The 15,263-nt window shown below is 53.9% G+C and overlaps 1 protein-coding gene across 1 annotated transcript in view; it reads left to right on the top strand.

Moving 5' to 3' along the window:
- The window catches only part of LOC116940718 (insulin-like growth factor-binding protein-like 1), a 47,873-nt gene extending 34,463 nt beyond the window's left edge, over nt 1–13,410 (top strand). Inside the window, exons 2-5 of the mRNA XM_032950884.2 lie at nt 7,645–7,754; nt 9,451–9,567; nt 11,102–11,237; nt 11,931–13,410. Coding sequence (XP_032806775.1) covers nt 7,645–7,754; nt 9,451–9,567; nt 11,102–11,237; nt 11,931–11,968 — 401 coding nt within the window. The 3' untranslated portion in view covers nt 11,969–13,410. The remainder of the gene's footprint in view (nt 1–7,644; nt 7,755–9,450; nt 9,568–11,101; nt 11,238–11,930) is intronic.
- Nucleotides 13,411–15,263: the final 1,853 nt, after the last annotated feature.

Genomic DNA, 15,263 nt, shown 5'->3' with positions numbered 1-15,263 from the left:
CACCGTGAAGGGGTGAATGTCTTAAACGTCCGATCCTTCGTGTTGGTAAATGCTATCCTGGCATTTGGTGATGATCTGTCGAACTGCTACGAAGGGCCATTGCCTCGCGTTTTTAGAAATGGTTAAGTTTAATTTTAAGGTCACACACACTGCTACTGACGTATGTGTTGAGTTTGTAATGCACACACACACACAAGTTACTGTGTATACGGTAATAGCATCCTGTTATGCACACACCCGTGCCTGCGTGTGTGTATATATACACGATAATAGCTTTCCCTTGTACACACACAGCTGCGATTAGTTGTGTGTGTATACGATAATAGCATTCCCTGACACACACAAACCGCCGTGCGTGTCTGCTTGTGCTACGTAAAATATAATTCGTGGCCAAGCAAGCAGCCCGAACGGAGGCAGAACCGCTGTAATGCCCCCCCCCCCCCCAGCCAGCCAGCGCCGTTCACACCGCACACAGCCCCGGTGCCAACCCCACTGCCGGGCGAGAGCCTCGTAGCGGGCGTTATGTGTCCATACTTCACCGCGCTGGTCATCAGTGCGCAGTGGAACTCCTCAGGGGAGACGGCTCATCGGCCAGTACACAACCGGATGTGCCCCCCCCCCCCCCGCAACACAACGCGCGCTCGCCGACTACAATGGGACTGCCGATTAAGCTTCCCATTGGGTGGGGGGTCGGGGCCTGGGTGGGGGGGGTCTGGATGGGGGGGGGCGGGGCCTGGATGAGGGGGGTCTTAATGGGGGGTCGGGGCCTGGGTGGGGGGGGGTCTGGATGGGGGGGGACGGGGCCTGGATGAGGGGGTCGGGGCCTGGGTGGGGGGGGGGGTCTGGATGTGTGGGGGAAGTCTGGATGGGTGGGGGGGCTGGATGGGGTGGGGGTCTGGATGGGGGGGGGGGTCTGGATGGGGGGGGGTCTGGATGGGTTGGCGGTTTGGATGGGGTGGGTCTGGATGGGGGTGTGGGGTCTGGATTGGGGGGGGTCTGGATGGGGGGGGGGTCTGGATGGGGGGGGGGTATAATCGGTGCACGAGGGACCCCCGCCCTGGTGCAGGAAACCGGGTGAGGACGCGAGCACACCGCCCCCTCAACCCCCGCCCCCTCAACCCCGGAGCGCGATCGCGACAGCCGCTCGTGGCCCCCAGCTCGGCTTGGCTGCTGTTGCGGTGCCGCGAGGAGCGCTGCTCTTTGTTTCGACTCCGCTCGCCGTCTTTGACTCGGCGAGTTGATCTGCGGTGACGCAGCACAAAGCGGTTGCTGCCCTTGTGGGGGTGGTGGGAGGGAGAAGCGCACCGCGCGGACGAGGAAGGGACGAGATGGGAACTGTGGATGGAGGAAGTTCTATGCCTGTAGCCCCGTGTCTCCTCCCCACTCTCCTCTGCATCTGTCGCCCACTCTGCGCTGAGGCCACTTTGTCCCCGAGACGGGCCAACCCGCACCAGCCCGCTCCATCCTCAAAGACGTCTGCCTCTCTCTGTCCTGCAAATCCAGCGCTACTCTCTGCTCCAGCCCACAAATAGTCCATAGTTGTTGCTGCAATCGATATATTACTGTACTTCTGATAAATATAAAACCACGCAATACCGTTCATCTGCCTAAGCACATGGAACCATCGGTGTATTTTTCCATGCGCTGTGTGTTCAGCGTCTCGCGTGCACACAGAAACGAGTCACGCGGCTTCCGTCACTCGCTTTCGGTTTCCTGACAGTGCCCCCCTCTGTTCCGTGCTGAACCCCGCCCCCTGAGCCCCCTCCCGCCCCCCACCCCGGGGTCTGGGAGGACGTCTGAGAGCCACGAGATTGTATTCCGCCTCCGCTGAGAACCGCCACGCGCGCGGGCTCCCAGCGTGCGGCCTGGGCTGGCGGGTGAGACTGAAGGGCCTTGTAACGACACCGCGATGGGATTTGTGCACGAGAAGCTGGAGTAATGAGGGGCCGCTGTCTGGCAACGGAGAGGGTGGGGATCCGGGTTGGAGAGGGGACGGCGGTTTGAGAGTTGGAGCAGGGAGGCCCCCTCTTACACCCCCCCCCCCCACCCCTTCAGTGCGATCTTGTGGTCGACGCGAGCCCCCATGATTGGAGGTGAGGGGCGGAGGGCGGGCGGGCGGGCGGGCACGAAGTCCGCTGGATCTGAAATCGGGGCTGGAATTTTTCCTCCCGAGACACCAGAGCCAGAGCGCGACACGGGGGCTTGGGAGGGGTTAGGATGGGGAGAACTGGAGGATTACGTTAAATTAATCCGATAATTATGATAATTTCCTCGGAAAGCCATACTTTCAGGAGGGTCCTCCTACATTGGAATGTCTGGTCAATGTCATTACACAGTTTAACACGTGGTAGGCTTTCACGACCAATATCCATAATAGAGAGTTTTTGGGTTAGATCGCGTAAATATATAAATGTGTCGTTAAACCCGCCACCACCCGACACAGTCAACTAGTAAGGGTTGTCACGGAAACAGAACGTGCCAATTTGTCACTAGTACAGCACACCACATTTACAATCTGAGTACGACGTTTCGCCAATAATTACAACTAGCTTCATCAGGCGACAGCCAGATTTGGCCAGAAATGTTGTGGCTTCTCTCTTATGTCATGTACACTGTGTGTGTATGACTTTAGCTATGGGAATAAAACAAGGAACCCGGAGGGAACCCGATTTGAACAGGGGGGTAGCATGAACACTGCACACAAGAAAGGTGCCCGAGTCACGAATCGATTCCGGGTCGTTCTTGCTGCGTTACCACTGCACCATCCCCTTTAACGCGGTTATATTGTTCACATGGAATCGATACAATGTGTGTATGTTGTTGAACTTCTTTCGCGCCGTACGTAGCCAACCGTGCTAATCAGAGGTGCGGGGGAAGGACAACAATGACTCAACAGCGATCATTTCCCGAACAACAACATTTATTTCTTCCCGTGGGACTCTGGAGCTTTGGGCTATGGACACGTCTCGCTTACACCCCCCACCACACACTCTCTAGCCCCGATTTTGATTGCGCCAAGTTGTTAATTACAGATACATTTAAACCATTACCAATTAACAGTCGTCTCATCAATGTTTGACTGTAGTGTCTGAGGTAGGGGTGGAGCTTCCCAACCAGAGGGGCGCTCTGCCTCATCAGCGGTGCGAGCCTCAGGATAACCAGACCCTGCTAGTGGCAAGTCAACTAGTCCGGCATGACAAGTCAACTAGTCTGGCATGGCAAGTCAACTAGTCCGGCACGGCAAGTCAACTAGTCTGGCATGGCAAGTCAACTAGTCTGGCATGGCAAGTCAACTAGTCCGGCATGGCAAGTCAACTAGTCCGGAATGACAAGTCAACTAGTCTGGCATGGCATGTAAAAAACGTATTCTTCAACAATGCCCTTTATTTAGCCAGGAAATACTCGTGGAGTCCCAATATATTTAGTTTTAAGGTGAATCCTGTTTGGTCCATTCCAACTGTGAGGTCATTTCGCATGGAATGCGAGACAACGATTCCTCCCTGGGGCATCCTCCGTCTTTGAGGTGGAGTGGTCGGTGGTGAGTGGGGGGATGGGGGTAGGAGTTAGTGAGGGGGGGCACCGCCTCACCTCAATGCTGGAGTGGGTGGTGTGGGGGTCGAGGACGGTGAGGGCGTAGAGTTTGAGCGCGAGGTCGCGCACCTCGGAGGCCGACCCCTCGTACGTGACGTCCAGCTTGATGTGGCTCTGCACCACGGGCGCCGTCGACTCCCGCTCCATCGCGCCGCGCCTCCTCTGTCCGCTCGCGTCGAGAAGAGACCACGCGCCGCGTCCAGTGACGTTCGTCTAACGTCGGGGGAACAACCGACGACAACAACAACAACAAAGTCGGCCAATCACGCTCTCCCCGCGCGCTATCTCTTCTCTCTTCAACTCGAGTTGGATGTTGGTTGCCGAGTGCTTTAGTTCGAGATCAAGAGACACAAAAGTCGGGTCAGAGTTGACAATCGTCTAAGCCGGTGATAACAGAGCACCATCAAATCACGCTCTCTCCCCCTCGCTGTCCCCCGAAACGCGAGCTCGCGGCGCGCCGTCGGTTGACTTTAGCTTTGGGAACAAGGAAACTGGCGGTGAGGACAGTCGACCGAAGAGGAAACTCACTTGGACGTTCGCGGTGAAGCTGCCCCGTTCTCACGCGCCTCTCCGCTCCGACGACTCGAGCCGCAGTGGCGCGCGCGCGCGGGGCACAGGAACTGTGGCCCCCCTCCCCAGCTGACGTGGACGGCATCGGACTCTCTCGCTCGCGTGTCAGAGAGAGCGTGGCGAGCGAGAGAGCCCTCCCACCCGTGAGCTGCAGCCGGTTAGGCAGAACTCACAAACACAGGGACCCTTTCACTCGCCCGAGCTAACACGAGCGCGTTGGTGCGGGCTAACGCCCCGAAACGCAAACACGCGGCGTCCAGAGCAGGGGAGTCGGCACGTCGGCGTGAGAGGCAGAATTTGTTTAATTCTCCCTCCTCTGGGAGAATTGCCGGCCCGTGTCGACTGAGGCTGCGACTCGGAATGGGCTCTTGGTTGGGGGTGGGGGGGAGTTGCGCTGGACTTAAATGCTTACGCCATCGCACGCAGCACGGAAAGTTTCAGATGCGCTTCTGCGGCCGTCTGGAACGCTCTTCCTTCCGATGTTAGGAAGCCACTGCACTTCTAAATCCAGATTGAATACTCATTTCTTTAGAACAGATGTTGGTGTTTAGTTTGTTGTCTCTCCCCCGCACCTCCGATTAGCGCGTTTGGCTACGTACGGCGCGAAAGAAGTTCAACGTACATTCATATAAAGTTAAAGGCTTTATTTGGTGGCATTGCGTGGACAGTGGTGAACGAGTACAGCTGACAATAACTCACCACGTTCGGCGATAGCACTGCCCTGAAGAGCCACACGTATCAGGGCGCCACAGTAGCGAGATGTGATCTTCCCCGCCTGGTTTACAGGAGGTCGTGGGTTCGATCCTGACGCCCGCTGTTTATTTGTGTATCTCTCCGCATGGCTACGTAGATTTTTCTCCGGATTCTCCCCATCTAGAAACATGCGCGTGGCTGCTGTACATGTCCACGTGATGAGCCACTTCGTTGAGCTTTCACTTGTGGCCAAGTCGCTTCTGAAAAAGAGCTACATAGCTCAGCGGGAGAGAGAGAGCGCGAGTAAAATAAATACACTAGCTACTATGCTTAGTCTGCAATACATGGAAGTGATGTTTCGGGCAAGGATCCTTCTGCACAGCAGGAGAGACCATTGTCTGACGTCGCCGATCGGATTCTCCAGCCGAGGGCAATAACGAGAGTGACCACTTTGTGGGGAGGTGGGAGTCTCTGGGTAGTTGTCTCGTGGGTCGACTCGTCCTCGCCATACGAACGTGGACATTCCCGCCGCTGTGAGATGTGATCACCAGACGCCTCAGTTTGGTGTCGGGCGCGCCCAGTGCCGGACTAAGCTAGTGCGGGGCCTGTAACATATGTTATTAAGGAGCCCTAAATAAAAAAACACGTTAATATTAAAACACATACATGTTATACTTGCACAGTAAAGTTATTGTATTTTCTCATTTGCTATACAGCCAGATAATACGACAAATCGCGAACCTTAAACACCCAGTCGTTCGTAAAAGTTGAAAGCAGTGTAGTACTATCGTAATAGAGCAAGTGCAGAATCACTGAACCGGAATTGATATCTTGAAAGCATTTAGCGCGGTGCCCTTGAAAGTGCAGGGCCCGAAGCTACTACACGTGTAGTAGCTGCTACAACACGTGTAGCTGCTGCTACAACACGTGTAGCTGCTGCTACTACACGTGTTGTAGCAGCTACAACACGTGTAGCTGCTGCTACTACACGTGTTGTAGCAGCAGCTACAACACGTGTAGCTGCTGCTACTACACGTGTTGTAGCAGCTACACGTGTAGCTGCTGCTGCTACATGTGCTACTACGCTAAATATAATCCGGCACTGGGCGCGCCGCGTCGCAAGGAGGAGGAGGGGGTCGCGTCGCGAGTACAGCGACTCGAGGCAAGGGAGTGTCCCCCCCCCCCCGTGGTTTATGTTCCCACCCCCGTGGTTTGTGTCTGTAAGGCGCTGACGTCGTCGTGCCCTGAGTATGGGTGGGGAGGGAGTGAAGGGGGTCGCTCTCCCGGGATCCGGAGAGCCCCGAGCAGGAACTCCAGGGCCCCCAAACTCTTCCTGCCAAATGTCCCCAGCAAGAAAGCCGAGGCAGCACAGCAAGCGGGACTGCCTCTCCCCTCCCCCCTCCCCGGGTCGTTCTACGCTGCTAGAGCAGACTTTGTTTTCCCTTTCCGTACTTTGAACGACTGTCGTGTTTTTGTATTGTTTGTTGTTGTTGTTGTGACATTCTTACCCGCCCCTACTGAGCTTTGTAGCTCATCAGCTTCCTCCATAATAGAGGGGTTGTTTTAGTTAGAACGCGTAAGTATTAATGTGTCGTTAAACACGCCACCACCCGACACAGCGAATTAGTAAGGTTTGTCACGTAAATAGAACGTGCCAATTCGTCTCTAGTACATCAACACGGGTTGTGTGTTGGAGAGCCAAGCGGCCACATTTACAATCTGAGTACGACGTTTCGCCAGTAATTACAACTAGCTTAATCAGGCGACAGCCAGATTTGTGTAGAAGGCCACTCGTTTCGTTCCTTACGGAGAGGCATAGATGTGGTGACCACACTTGTGCCGTCTTCTTGCGCAAAGTGTGAAGGGGGGGAGGATGAATGAGTACATTATACTTCCTCATTATGCGAGCCCACTGATATTCCTCCACTATACACTCATGTTCCGAGTCGTCGGTAGAACGAGACGTCACAAACAAAGAGCGGCACCACCAGTTCCTGTGTGTGGCCAATGGAAGTGGATAGTGTGGCGGCAGCAGCAAGTGCGCCTCTTCAATGCGGTTGTTGCGTAATTCACTCTTGGTGGCGATGTAAACGCGTTCGTGCACAACTCGAGGTGGCTACCTCGGTCGGCACCAACAGCCCACGTGGGCTGTGTGGCAGGCGCGGCTCGGATCCAGATGGTGGTGGCGGCGGCGGTGGTGGTGGTGCAAGATCTGCACCTCTGCTGGGAGCCGCGATTTCGAGCGTGGTGGACACCGCGCGTCGAGTTACCGTGGTCGATGTGGCCCGCTGAGGCAATGAGAGCCACGTGTTTTGGGAATTTATTGATTTAGTCATAATTTTTTTACACTTTCTGCAGCATTCCAACAGTGGTGTGCAGTAGACCCCCTTGCCCCCCAGCGCTCCCATAATCAGTTATTTATTTATTCCATTATAATACAATATTGTTTATTTGGCTGCGTGGATATAAGTGTGTGCGATAGCGCTGGTAAATGGTAGCGATTTAACGATAACAACGTACAAGGGTAATTTAATTCTTCGTGCAAACGTGATGTGTGGTGTAGTACGTGGTGTGGTGTAGTACGTGGTGCGGTGTAGTACGTGGTTCGGTGTAGTACGTGGTGTGGTGTAGTACGTGGTGTGGTGTAGTACGTGGTGTGGTGTAGTACGTGGTGCCGTGATGTGCTGTGTTTTAATGTGCGGTTCTGTGCAATGTGGTGGCCGGTGCGGTGATGTGCAGTTTGACGATGTGTCGCGGGTGCGTTGCACTTGTGTGCGGGTTTGCGTGCAGCCCCCATGATCGTGACGACTCCCAAAAACATCGTGAACGTGACGGGCTCCCAGGTGTACCTGTCGTGCGAGGTCAAGGCCGTGCCACTGCCCATCGTCACCTGGAGGAAGGTCCGTACCAGCACCACACTCACCTCCCATGCGGGGCGGCGTCTCCACAGCGGAACATTCCAGAAAAATGACAATGGTTGAGTACGCGTGGTATGGGCGGGATCATTCTTATAACGCGCAGGAAGGTGCCACTGTGTGTCGCACAGTCTGCGGGGAGTCGTAGAAAAAGGGGGGCGACGTTGTTGCCGGGTGCAATTCCAATTGAGTGAACTGCGGTGACGCTTTTAGAATTTCAGAAATTTGGACGACGAAGCCAGCACACAGTGACCTCGTTTCAAATAACGTCGCTGTTAGTAAGCAGACGGCACGTGGTATTACCGTGGTCAATCCTACAACCACCGCAGTATTAACCACGGCGGCCTGCTGGATTCGAACCGCGAACCTCTGCAACGACCGGCGAGCGCGCTACCCGCTGGGCCACGTCACTGCAACAAAGACAACGATTCCCCTGTATAGCCTTACCATGCTGTTAGGGCAAGTGCTGTTCGCGATTACCATCGAAGGCCGGCACGGCACACAAGGGTGTGCAGTATCACACCCGACCGCATTTGTCTCCCCAGTGGAGATGTTTACACAACACACCAGGTACTCATTTGGGGCTGAGTCGACCTAGGGGAGGCCCAGGACCGGCTCAGATAATCGTCACTGGTGTTGAGCGTGAGTGGAAATTGAACTCGGGTAATTGGGTTTCACGTGCAGCGTGCTAAACACTGTGCCACCACTCTCGCAATATACAATTTAAACAGTCATCTTTATCTGTTTTCCATCTCACGAAATCTCAATTTCTCTGTGTCTTGGCGAGCCAAATCTCTGGGCGCCGGTCACTCCAAGAGCCACATTGGGCCTGCGGGCTGCCAATTGCAGAGCCCCGTGGCTCACGCAACTGGGGTTTTCCTTCCTGTGTGAAGGGCGGCGGAGTCGTGCAGGTTTGGGCAGAGCGACCGACATTCGATTCACACGCGACTCCATAACAGACGTGTCCGCGTGTCACTGCGTGTTTGCGGACGAGACGTTCCATCGCGAGTGGTTTTACACGTACCATCGCAGGGCGCCACGGTGGCGAGATGTTAACTGCCTCGCCGGATATGCAGGAGGTCGTGAGTTCGATCCCGACCCTGACGCCTGTATATTTGGAGTGTGTGTGTTCTCTCCATGGTCGTGTGTATTTTTCTCCTGCTCCTCCGGTTTTCCCTCCACATTTAGAAGTATCGTGAGTTTAGAGTATTTGACTGCTATAAAATATTACGTGACAAGCCACTTCGTTGAGCTCTCATTTGTGGCCAGGTCGCGTCTGAAAAAAAGCTATATAGCTCAGTGGGCCATACCTGGTATAATAAAAATAGTTTAGTTTAGATAGACAAACTATGGCAGATACACAAACCATGGCGGATACGCAAACGATGGCAGCAGCAGATGCAGATACTTGACGATGCTGATGGTGATGCACAGACGGAAAATTAGAATCTTCCCGGCAGTGTGAAGCAACTGTCGTCACCACCCAGAACAGAGAACCGTGGAGCAGAGAAAATCGACTCAATGCCCGATTCACAAATTACTAAGGAGACATCGTCACCACAACAGCGATTCACCACCTCAATGTAAAATCATAGCTGTTGCTTTACATCAACAGCAGCCACACGGAGGAGGAGGAGAAGCAGAAGACAACGCAATGAGATAAATTCACTCTCGTTCCCAGGTGACGGAGTCGCCCAAGGGCGTGAAGCTGCTGGAGGAGCTGCCCGGGGATCGCATCAACCTGGCCGTGCAGGTGCGCGGAGGGCCCTCCAAGTACGAGAGCACCGCCTGGGTGCTGGTGAGTGCACACCACCCTCCCCCCACCAGCACCACCACCTCGCCCGCAAGCCCTCTCACGCCCTGCGCTGTCGCGCAACGCAGCGCTCGCGGGTGAATCGAACGTCCGCGCGGTTTGACGTCGAGTGTCTTCTTCCGCTCATCGCCCGTTTGCAGCCCTGAGCCAGCGGTGGGAATTCCTCGTTCACGTTGACCCTCCCCACAAAATAGTACCAATTTTATCGACCTCGGATGGATGATGGGCTGAGTCAGTCCCCCGAACAGGATTTGAATTCGCAATCTTACAATTACTCTTTGGTTCTTTCGGTAAAGTCACGTAGGTATAAAATAAAATAAATCACGACGTTTCGATTGCAACACAAGCAACCATCATCAGGTGGGAATACCACAGAAAGAATAAAGGTTTTTTTTGCTGAAGTGGGAGAGAGAGATGCCGTGGTAAGAGGTTGTATAGGTAAGAGAGGGGGAAGGGGCAAGGGGGGAGAGGCAGGAGGGGGGTGGGGGCGTGGGGTAGGGGAGCGCTGCGTAGACGCTAGGAGAAGGAAGTGAGGCTGGGGGGGGGGGGAGCGGGGCTGGAAGTGGGAGGCCGAGAGAGCTGGGGATGCGGGGGGCAAGTTAACATTTCCACGTGATAAGCCACTTCGCTTCTGAAAAAAAGCTGTATTGCTCAGTGGGCCTTAGCTGGTAAAATTAAAATAGTTTTTAGTTTAGTACTTCATTTAATCTGATTGATAGCTGACCAAACTGGCCACGTGGCTCAGCAGTAGAGCGATTTGCAAGCTTCAAATCTAAATTGAATCTTACAATTGTGAGCCGCTCGCCCTACTGCCAAGCCACGTGGTCAGTTTGGTGAGCTATCAACCCGATTTAATGAGGTACTAAACTAAAAACTATTTTAATTTTACCAGCTAAGGCCCACTGAGCTATACAGCTCTTTTTTAGAAGCGAAGTGGCTTATCACGTGGAAATGTATCGCAGCCAAATACTCTAACGCACGTTTCTAATTGTGGACGGAGAACTCGGAGGACCAAGAAAAAAGTCCACACGACCGCGGGGAGCGACAAACTCCAAATACACAGCACGCGTCAGGGTCGGGGTCGAACCCACAAGACGCGGTAGTTAACATCTCATCACCGTGGCACCCCCAGCACAGTGAGATGCGCCTCTGTTTGTGTGGAGAGCGCTGGCGAACCTCGTCCTCGCCGAGGGCCAGAGAGGACGTTCAAATATCTTTGGCAGGCAACCACGCGTTATAACACACGGTGATATCGTCGTCCAATAATAAGGCAAACATATCATCAGGGCTCACTGTGTTTACATACAAACATTGTTTTCAAGTAAAAAAAAAATTCCCTCTCAGTAACCGATTAGTGCGCCTAAGATGCTGGCAGTGACGGATGAATATTGTCTGTGGGCCGTCTTGAAGTGGTATGCCTGGGAGAATATATTAATAGTCTGTGTGAGCTACCTGAAGCATGGCGACCGTCTGACTCTTAAATCCCCTCTGCGGCCTCCTTGTTTCTCCTGCCGTGCAGATCAACCCTCTGATGCGCGAGGACGCGGGGACCTACCAGTGCCACGCTAAGAACAGCCTCGGGGAAACGCAGGCTGAGTCCTCCATCAAGGTGGTGGAGGGCAAGGCCAAGGCAGGAGGAGGCGTGATGACCAAAGGTGCCCGCACGGCGCCACCGCGGACACCAACAGAAAAACACAAAACGCGACGTGACACGCCCGAGTGATGGAGCTGTGGTCAGGGATGAGGGAGGGGGCCGAGTCCTCCTGTCTGTTTGGCTCGTTGGTCCACGTTGGTTGTTTGGGCTGCTGCACCTCTGAACGGTAGTGGGGGAGTGGTGGCATAGCGGTTAGCGTGCCGCGCTACGAAGCCAGCAATCCTGGTTCAATACCCGCTCATGGCCAACATTGGTGCCGATTATCTGAATCGTTCCTGGGCCTCCCCTGGGGCGACTGAACCTCAAATGAGTACCTGGTGCGGTGTGTAAACATCACCACGAGGGAGATAAAGGCAGCCTGGCGTGGTGCTGGCCACCCACCCCCTAATGTGCCGCGCCGGCTTTCAAAGGTGCTCGCTAACAGCACTTTCCCATACAGTCTGTCAAGGCGAGAGGGGAGATCTTTGTTTTTTTTATTTTCTTCAAAGTTTTCTCGATTCTCGTGGTGTCAGCACCGCCTCATTGATGGGCTAACAGGCCACCGTGGAGCCCGCACGGCCACTAAGTGAAGACCTCGTTGTTGGTGTCCTCGTCGTTGTTGTTGTTGTTGTGCCGCCTCTCCGAGTGATCTGTGATCTAACCCGCGCCGCCCCCTGTGCCACCGCCCCGTGTTTTCTGTCTTCCCCCCCCCCAGACGGCCGAGGGGACAGCGTCGAGGGGACCTCCAAGTGAGGGCCGACGTCCCGAGGCCATGGCCGCGCGCCGACCGCGAGCTTCTCAGGCCTTAGCAGCTTCCCCCGCGTTTTCCCCACGCTAAATAGTTAGCAAAAATATTCTCGAATGTACAACCTACGACGAGACGCCGTGAGAACACGAGTGGTTAAGATGCGACAGTGCGGGCGAGCAGGCCTCCAATACTCATCAGGTTTAAAACAAAAAAGTGGAATCTTTATATTTTTTAAAATGAAAGATTCGTTGTTTTGAGAGAGAAAAAAAAATCCTGATATTTTTGCTAACTACACAGTTCGATAAATGATCAATGCAGCATGGGTAATAAAATAATAAAAAGGACACCAATGCTAGTACTTGGACAGGGTAAAATAAGTGGCTTTCTGTGTGCTGAGAGGTATTTTTAGACGTTTATCAAGTGCTTTACTTTGACACCTTTATTTACTTTTGCTACGCGCCCGTGCGTGTGTGTCCTTTATTTGTGTACGTGTGTGTACGTGTGTGTGTGCACGTGTGTGTACGTGTGTGTGTGTACGTGTGTGTGCACGTGTGTGTGTACGTGTGTGTGTGCGTGTGTGTACGTGTGTGTACGTGTCTGTGTGTACGTGTGTGTGCGTGTGTGTACGGCCTTCATCGGTGCTCGCTGGCAGCACTTGCTCCATCAGTCTGTTAAGGCTATACGGGGGATTTTGTATAACACTTGGCAACGTGGCTACATTCCGCGCGGGAGAGACACCCACCCCTCCTTTGGCACGCACGGAGCGCCGCTTGTTCACGCACGCTGCGCCAGCCCCGCCAGCGGTCGAGCGGAGTGCCAGGTGATCATAACAGCAGTTGTCATAAACACGCTGTGTGCGCGGCCATGGGCCCGCGTGCCGTTACATCTGCGGTAGGCAAAGCCTCTCTCCCACGTGGAGGGGAGCGGTGGCTAAAGCCTCGCACGTGGAGGGGAGCGGTGGGTAAAGCCTCCCTCGCACGTGGAGTGCAGCCAGCTTTTACGAGTGTGAGAATGTAGCGGACCTCCGAGGGCATCTGGACAGAGTCCGACACCAGCAGGAGTGTGGCAGGACCTTTTTGAGTCGACTGAAAGGGGGGTGGTGGTGGCCAGGGTCTGGCGGTTGGTGTCACTGGCCCGGCCGTATGCGCAGGGCCAGAGGTGTTGACAGAACGCTTTCAATGTAGTAATGTTTGTGGGTGCAGTGGTTTGTTCATCGTAACATTTGCATTGGAAACTCCATGCCTTTACGCTAATCAGTATTATGCAGTACAAAAATTGAGCACAGACCATTTTACTGTTGTTGTTTTGTACCCAAACGTGGCATCGAACGCACATTTACTCCGCGCTTGAGAACGTAATCAATATCAAGGTAACCAGAATGCAATTGCATTTTCACGAGCTTCTGTATTACTAATCACTAACCGCGTCAATAAAGGGTCAGCATCTATGGATTAAACACGTGCATTTCTGTACACGAATGTGAGGTGTGGATGAGTTGCCTCTGTGTAAACAGAAAGACACTCGACACGTAACGGGTTGTGCACGCCCTGTGTCTGCTTAAATGTTCAGTTTGTGGTTGTCTGTAAGTTAGCAGCGGGGTGTGGTTTCTGCATGAAGGGGCAGGGCAGTGGCCTCTCTGTGTGTGACCACGTTCTCTGTGTGACAACGCTCTCTGTGTGTGACTACACTCTCTGTGTGACCACGCACTCCGTGTGTGACCACGTTCTCTGTGTGACCACGTGCTCTCTGTGTGACAACGCTCTCTGTGTGTGACTACGCACTCCGTGTGTGACCACGTACTCTCTGTGTGACCACGTACTCTCTGTGTGACCACGCACTCGCACTATGACCACGCACTCCGTGTGTGACCACGCTCTCTCTGTGTGACCACGCACTTCTGCACCGAGGGAGGACACTGGGGAAAACGCACGTGTAAAATACGATCACCCCATGCTACTTTGCGCATTTAGAAATACGCTGAGATAAAAGAGTAACACATGGATCGGAGAACATACACAAGTTGAAGACATTGGTAAGGAAAGTTAGTGTGATTGTGCTCGACACGCCACGAAAAGGGATGATAGCCGGTGTTCGAGACTAACTGCGGAGCGGCAGTCAAAGGAGTGAGCAACAACAACACTAAGTAGCGGTGGCGTCACCACGGCGCTTGCGCCACGCTATGTACACTTTAAGGCCACGTGGAGTGTCGAACGCCCACTGGCAGGAGGTCACGGGACAGGACCCAGGTGCCATAGGTCAACTGACTGAGATGACTGTCCGATACACCACTTGTGCCTCCTACTGTGCCAGATTGCTCCGCTCGTTCTTGTGACCCCGCTCCTCCGCCCTCCGTTGCTGTTGGAGGGCGACTGCCTCCAACTGCTCAGCAGCGTCCTTCACGAACCTCCTCCATATAGGCCGATCTTGACACCGCTGGTACCAGTCTTTGGCAAGTCCACTCAGCTCCGCATCCTCTTGTACCACATCATTCCATCTCTTCTCTGCCCTACAGGACGTGAACCACGGAGATGGAGCGTTCACATCAGTTCGCGTGCATGTACAAGTTGAATTGTTACAGCGTAGGACCCGCCCAACGCTGGATTGGCCATGGCTGATGATGGTCATATGAGCAGGCCTGGCTGATTCAATCGATTCGTTTTGGTGTAGGCGAACCCTGAACTAGCTCCACGGCGAGTCTTATGTGGTTATAAATGTAATGCCAAGAACCGTTGATAGCCACGTGTCAATTACAGCAGAAACCCGTGGGCGAGTTATTAGGTTCGTTAAAATAGGGCTCTTTTTCTGAACTGGTAACCAAATATATAGATGCGTATAATAATCAACACCACGTGTTTATGTTTTAAAAGTAAAAAAAACATGGGAGCTGCCACCGTGGTGTAATGGTTCGCAGCACACTGCACTTGCAATCGAGAGAGGTCACCGGTTAGAGATTTTGGTGTGAGTTTGTTATCCCCACTCCCCCACACCTCTGCCCACCCAGCAGCAGAATCACAAATCGCTTCACCACCACTAGTCCATTGCGCTAGTGGGGTAAGGTGTGGTAAAGCGTGGAAGAGTAGGCCAAACACCCTCCAGCGCTCCGTCTATTGAAGGCTCTTCCACCGGCAGTGCCGTGAATAATTGATTATAATCAATTGCAAGGCTGCGTCTTGCTGGATGGAGGTCTGCCCAGGCCGTTTTCCATCTCTCGCGGTGCTGCAATGCGACACCCCATCTCGCTCCTGCAGACGAGGGGAACTCATCGCTGGAATTAGACTTTTACAGAAGTCTAAAACAATG

The sequence above is a fragment of the Petromyzon marinus genome, chromosome 9 (assembly GCF_048934315.1).
Source record: "Petromyzon marinus isolate PM22_M1 ecotype Great Lakes invasive population chromosome 9, UKy_Petmar_22M1.pri1.0, whole genome shotgun sequence".
Lineage (NCBI taxonomy): Eukaryota > Metazoa > Chordata > Hyperoartia > Petromyzontiformes > Petromyzontidae > Petromyzon > Petromyzon marinus.
Note: the sequence above shows the minus strand (reverse complement) of the source record. Positions and strands in the feature narration are given on the sequence as shown.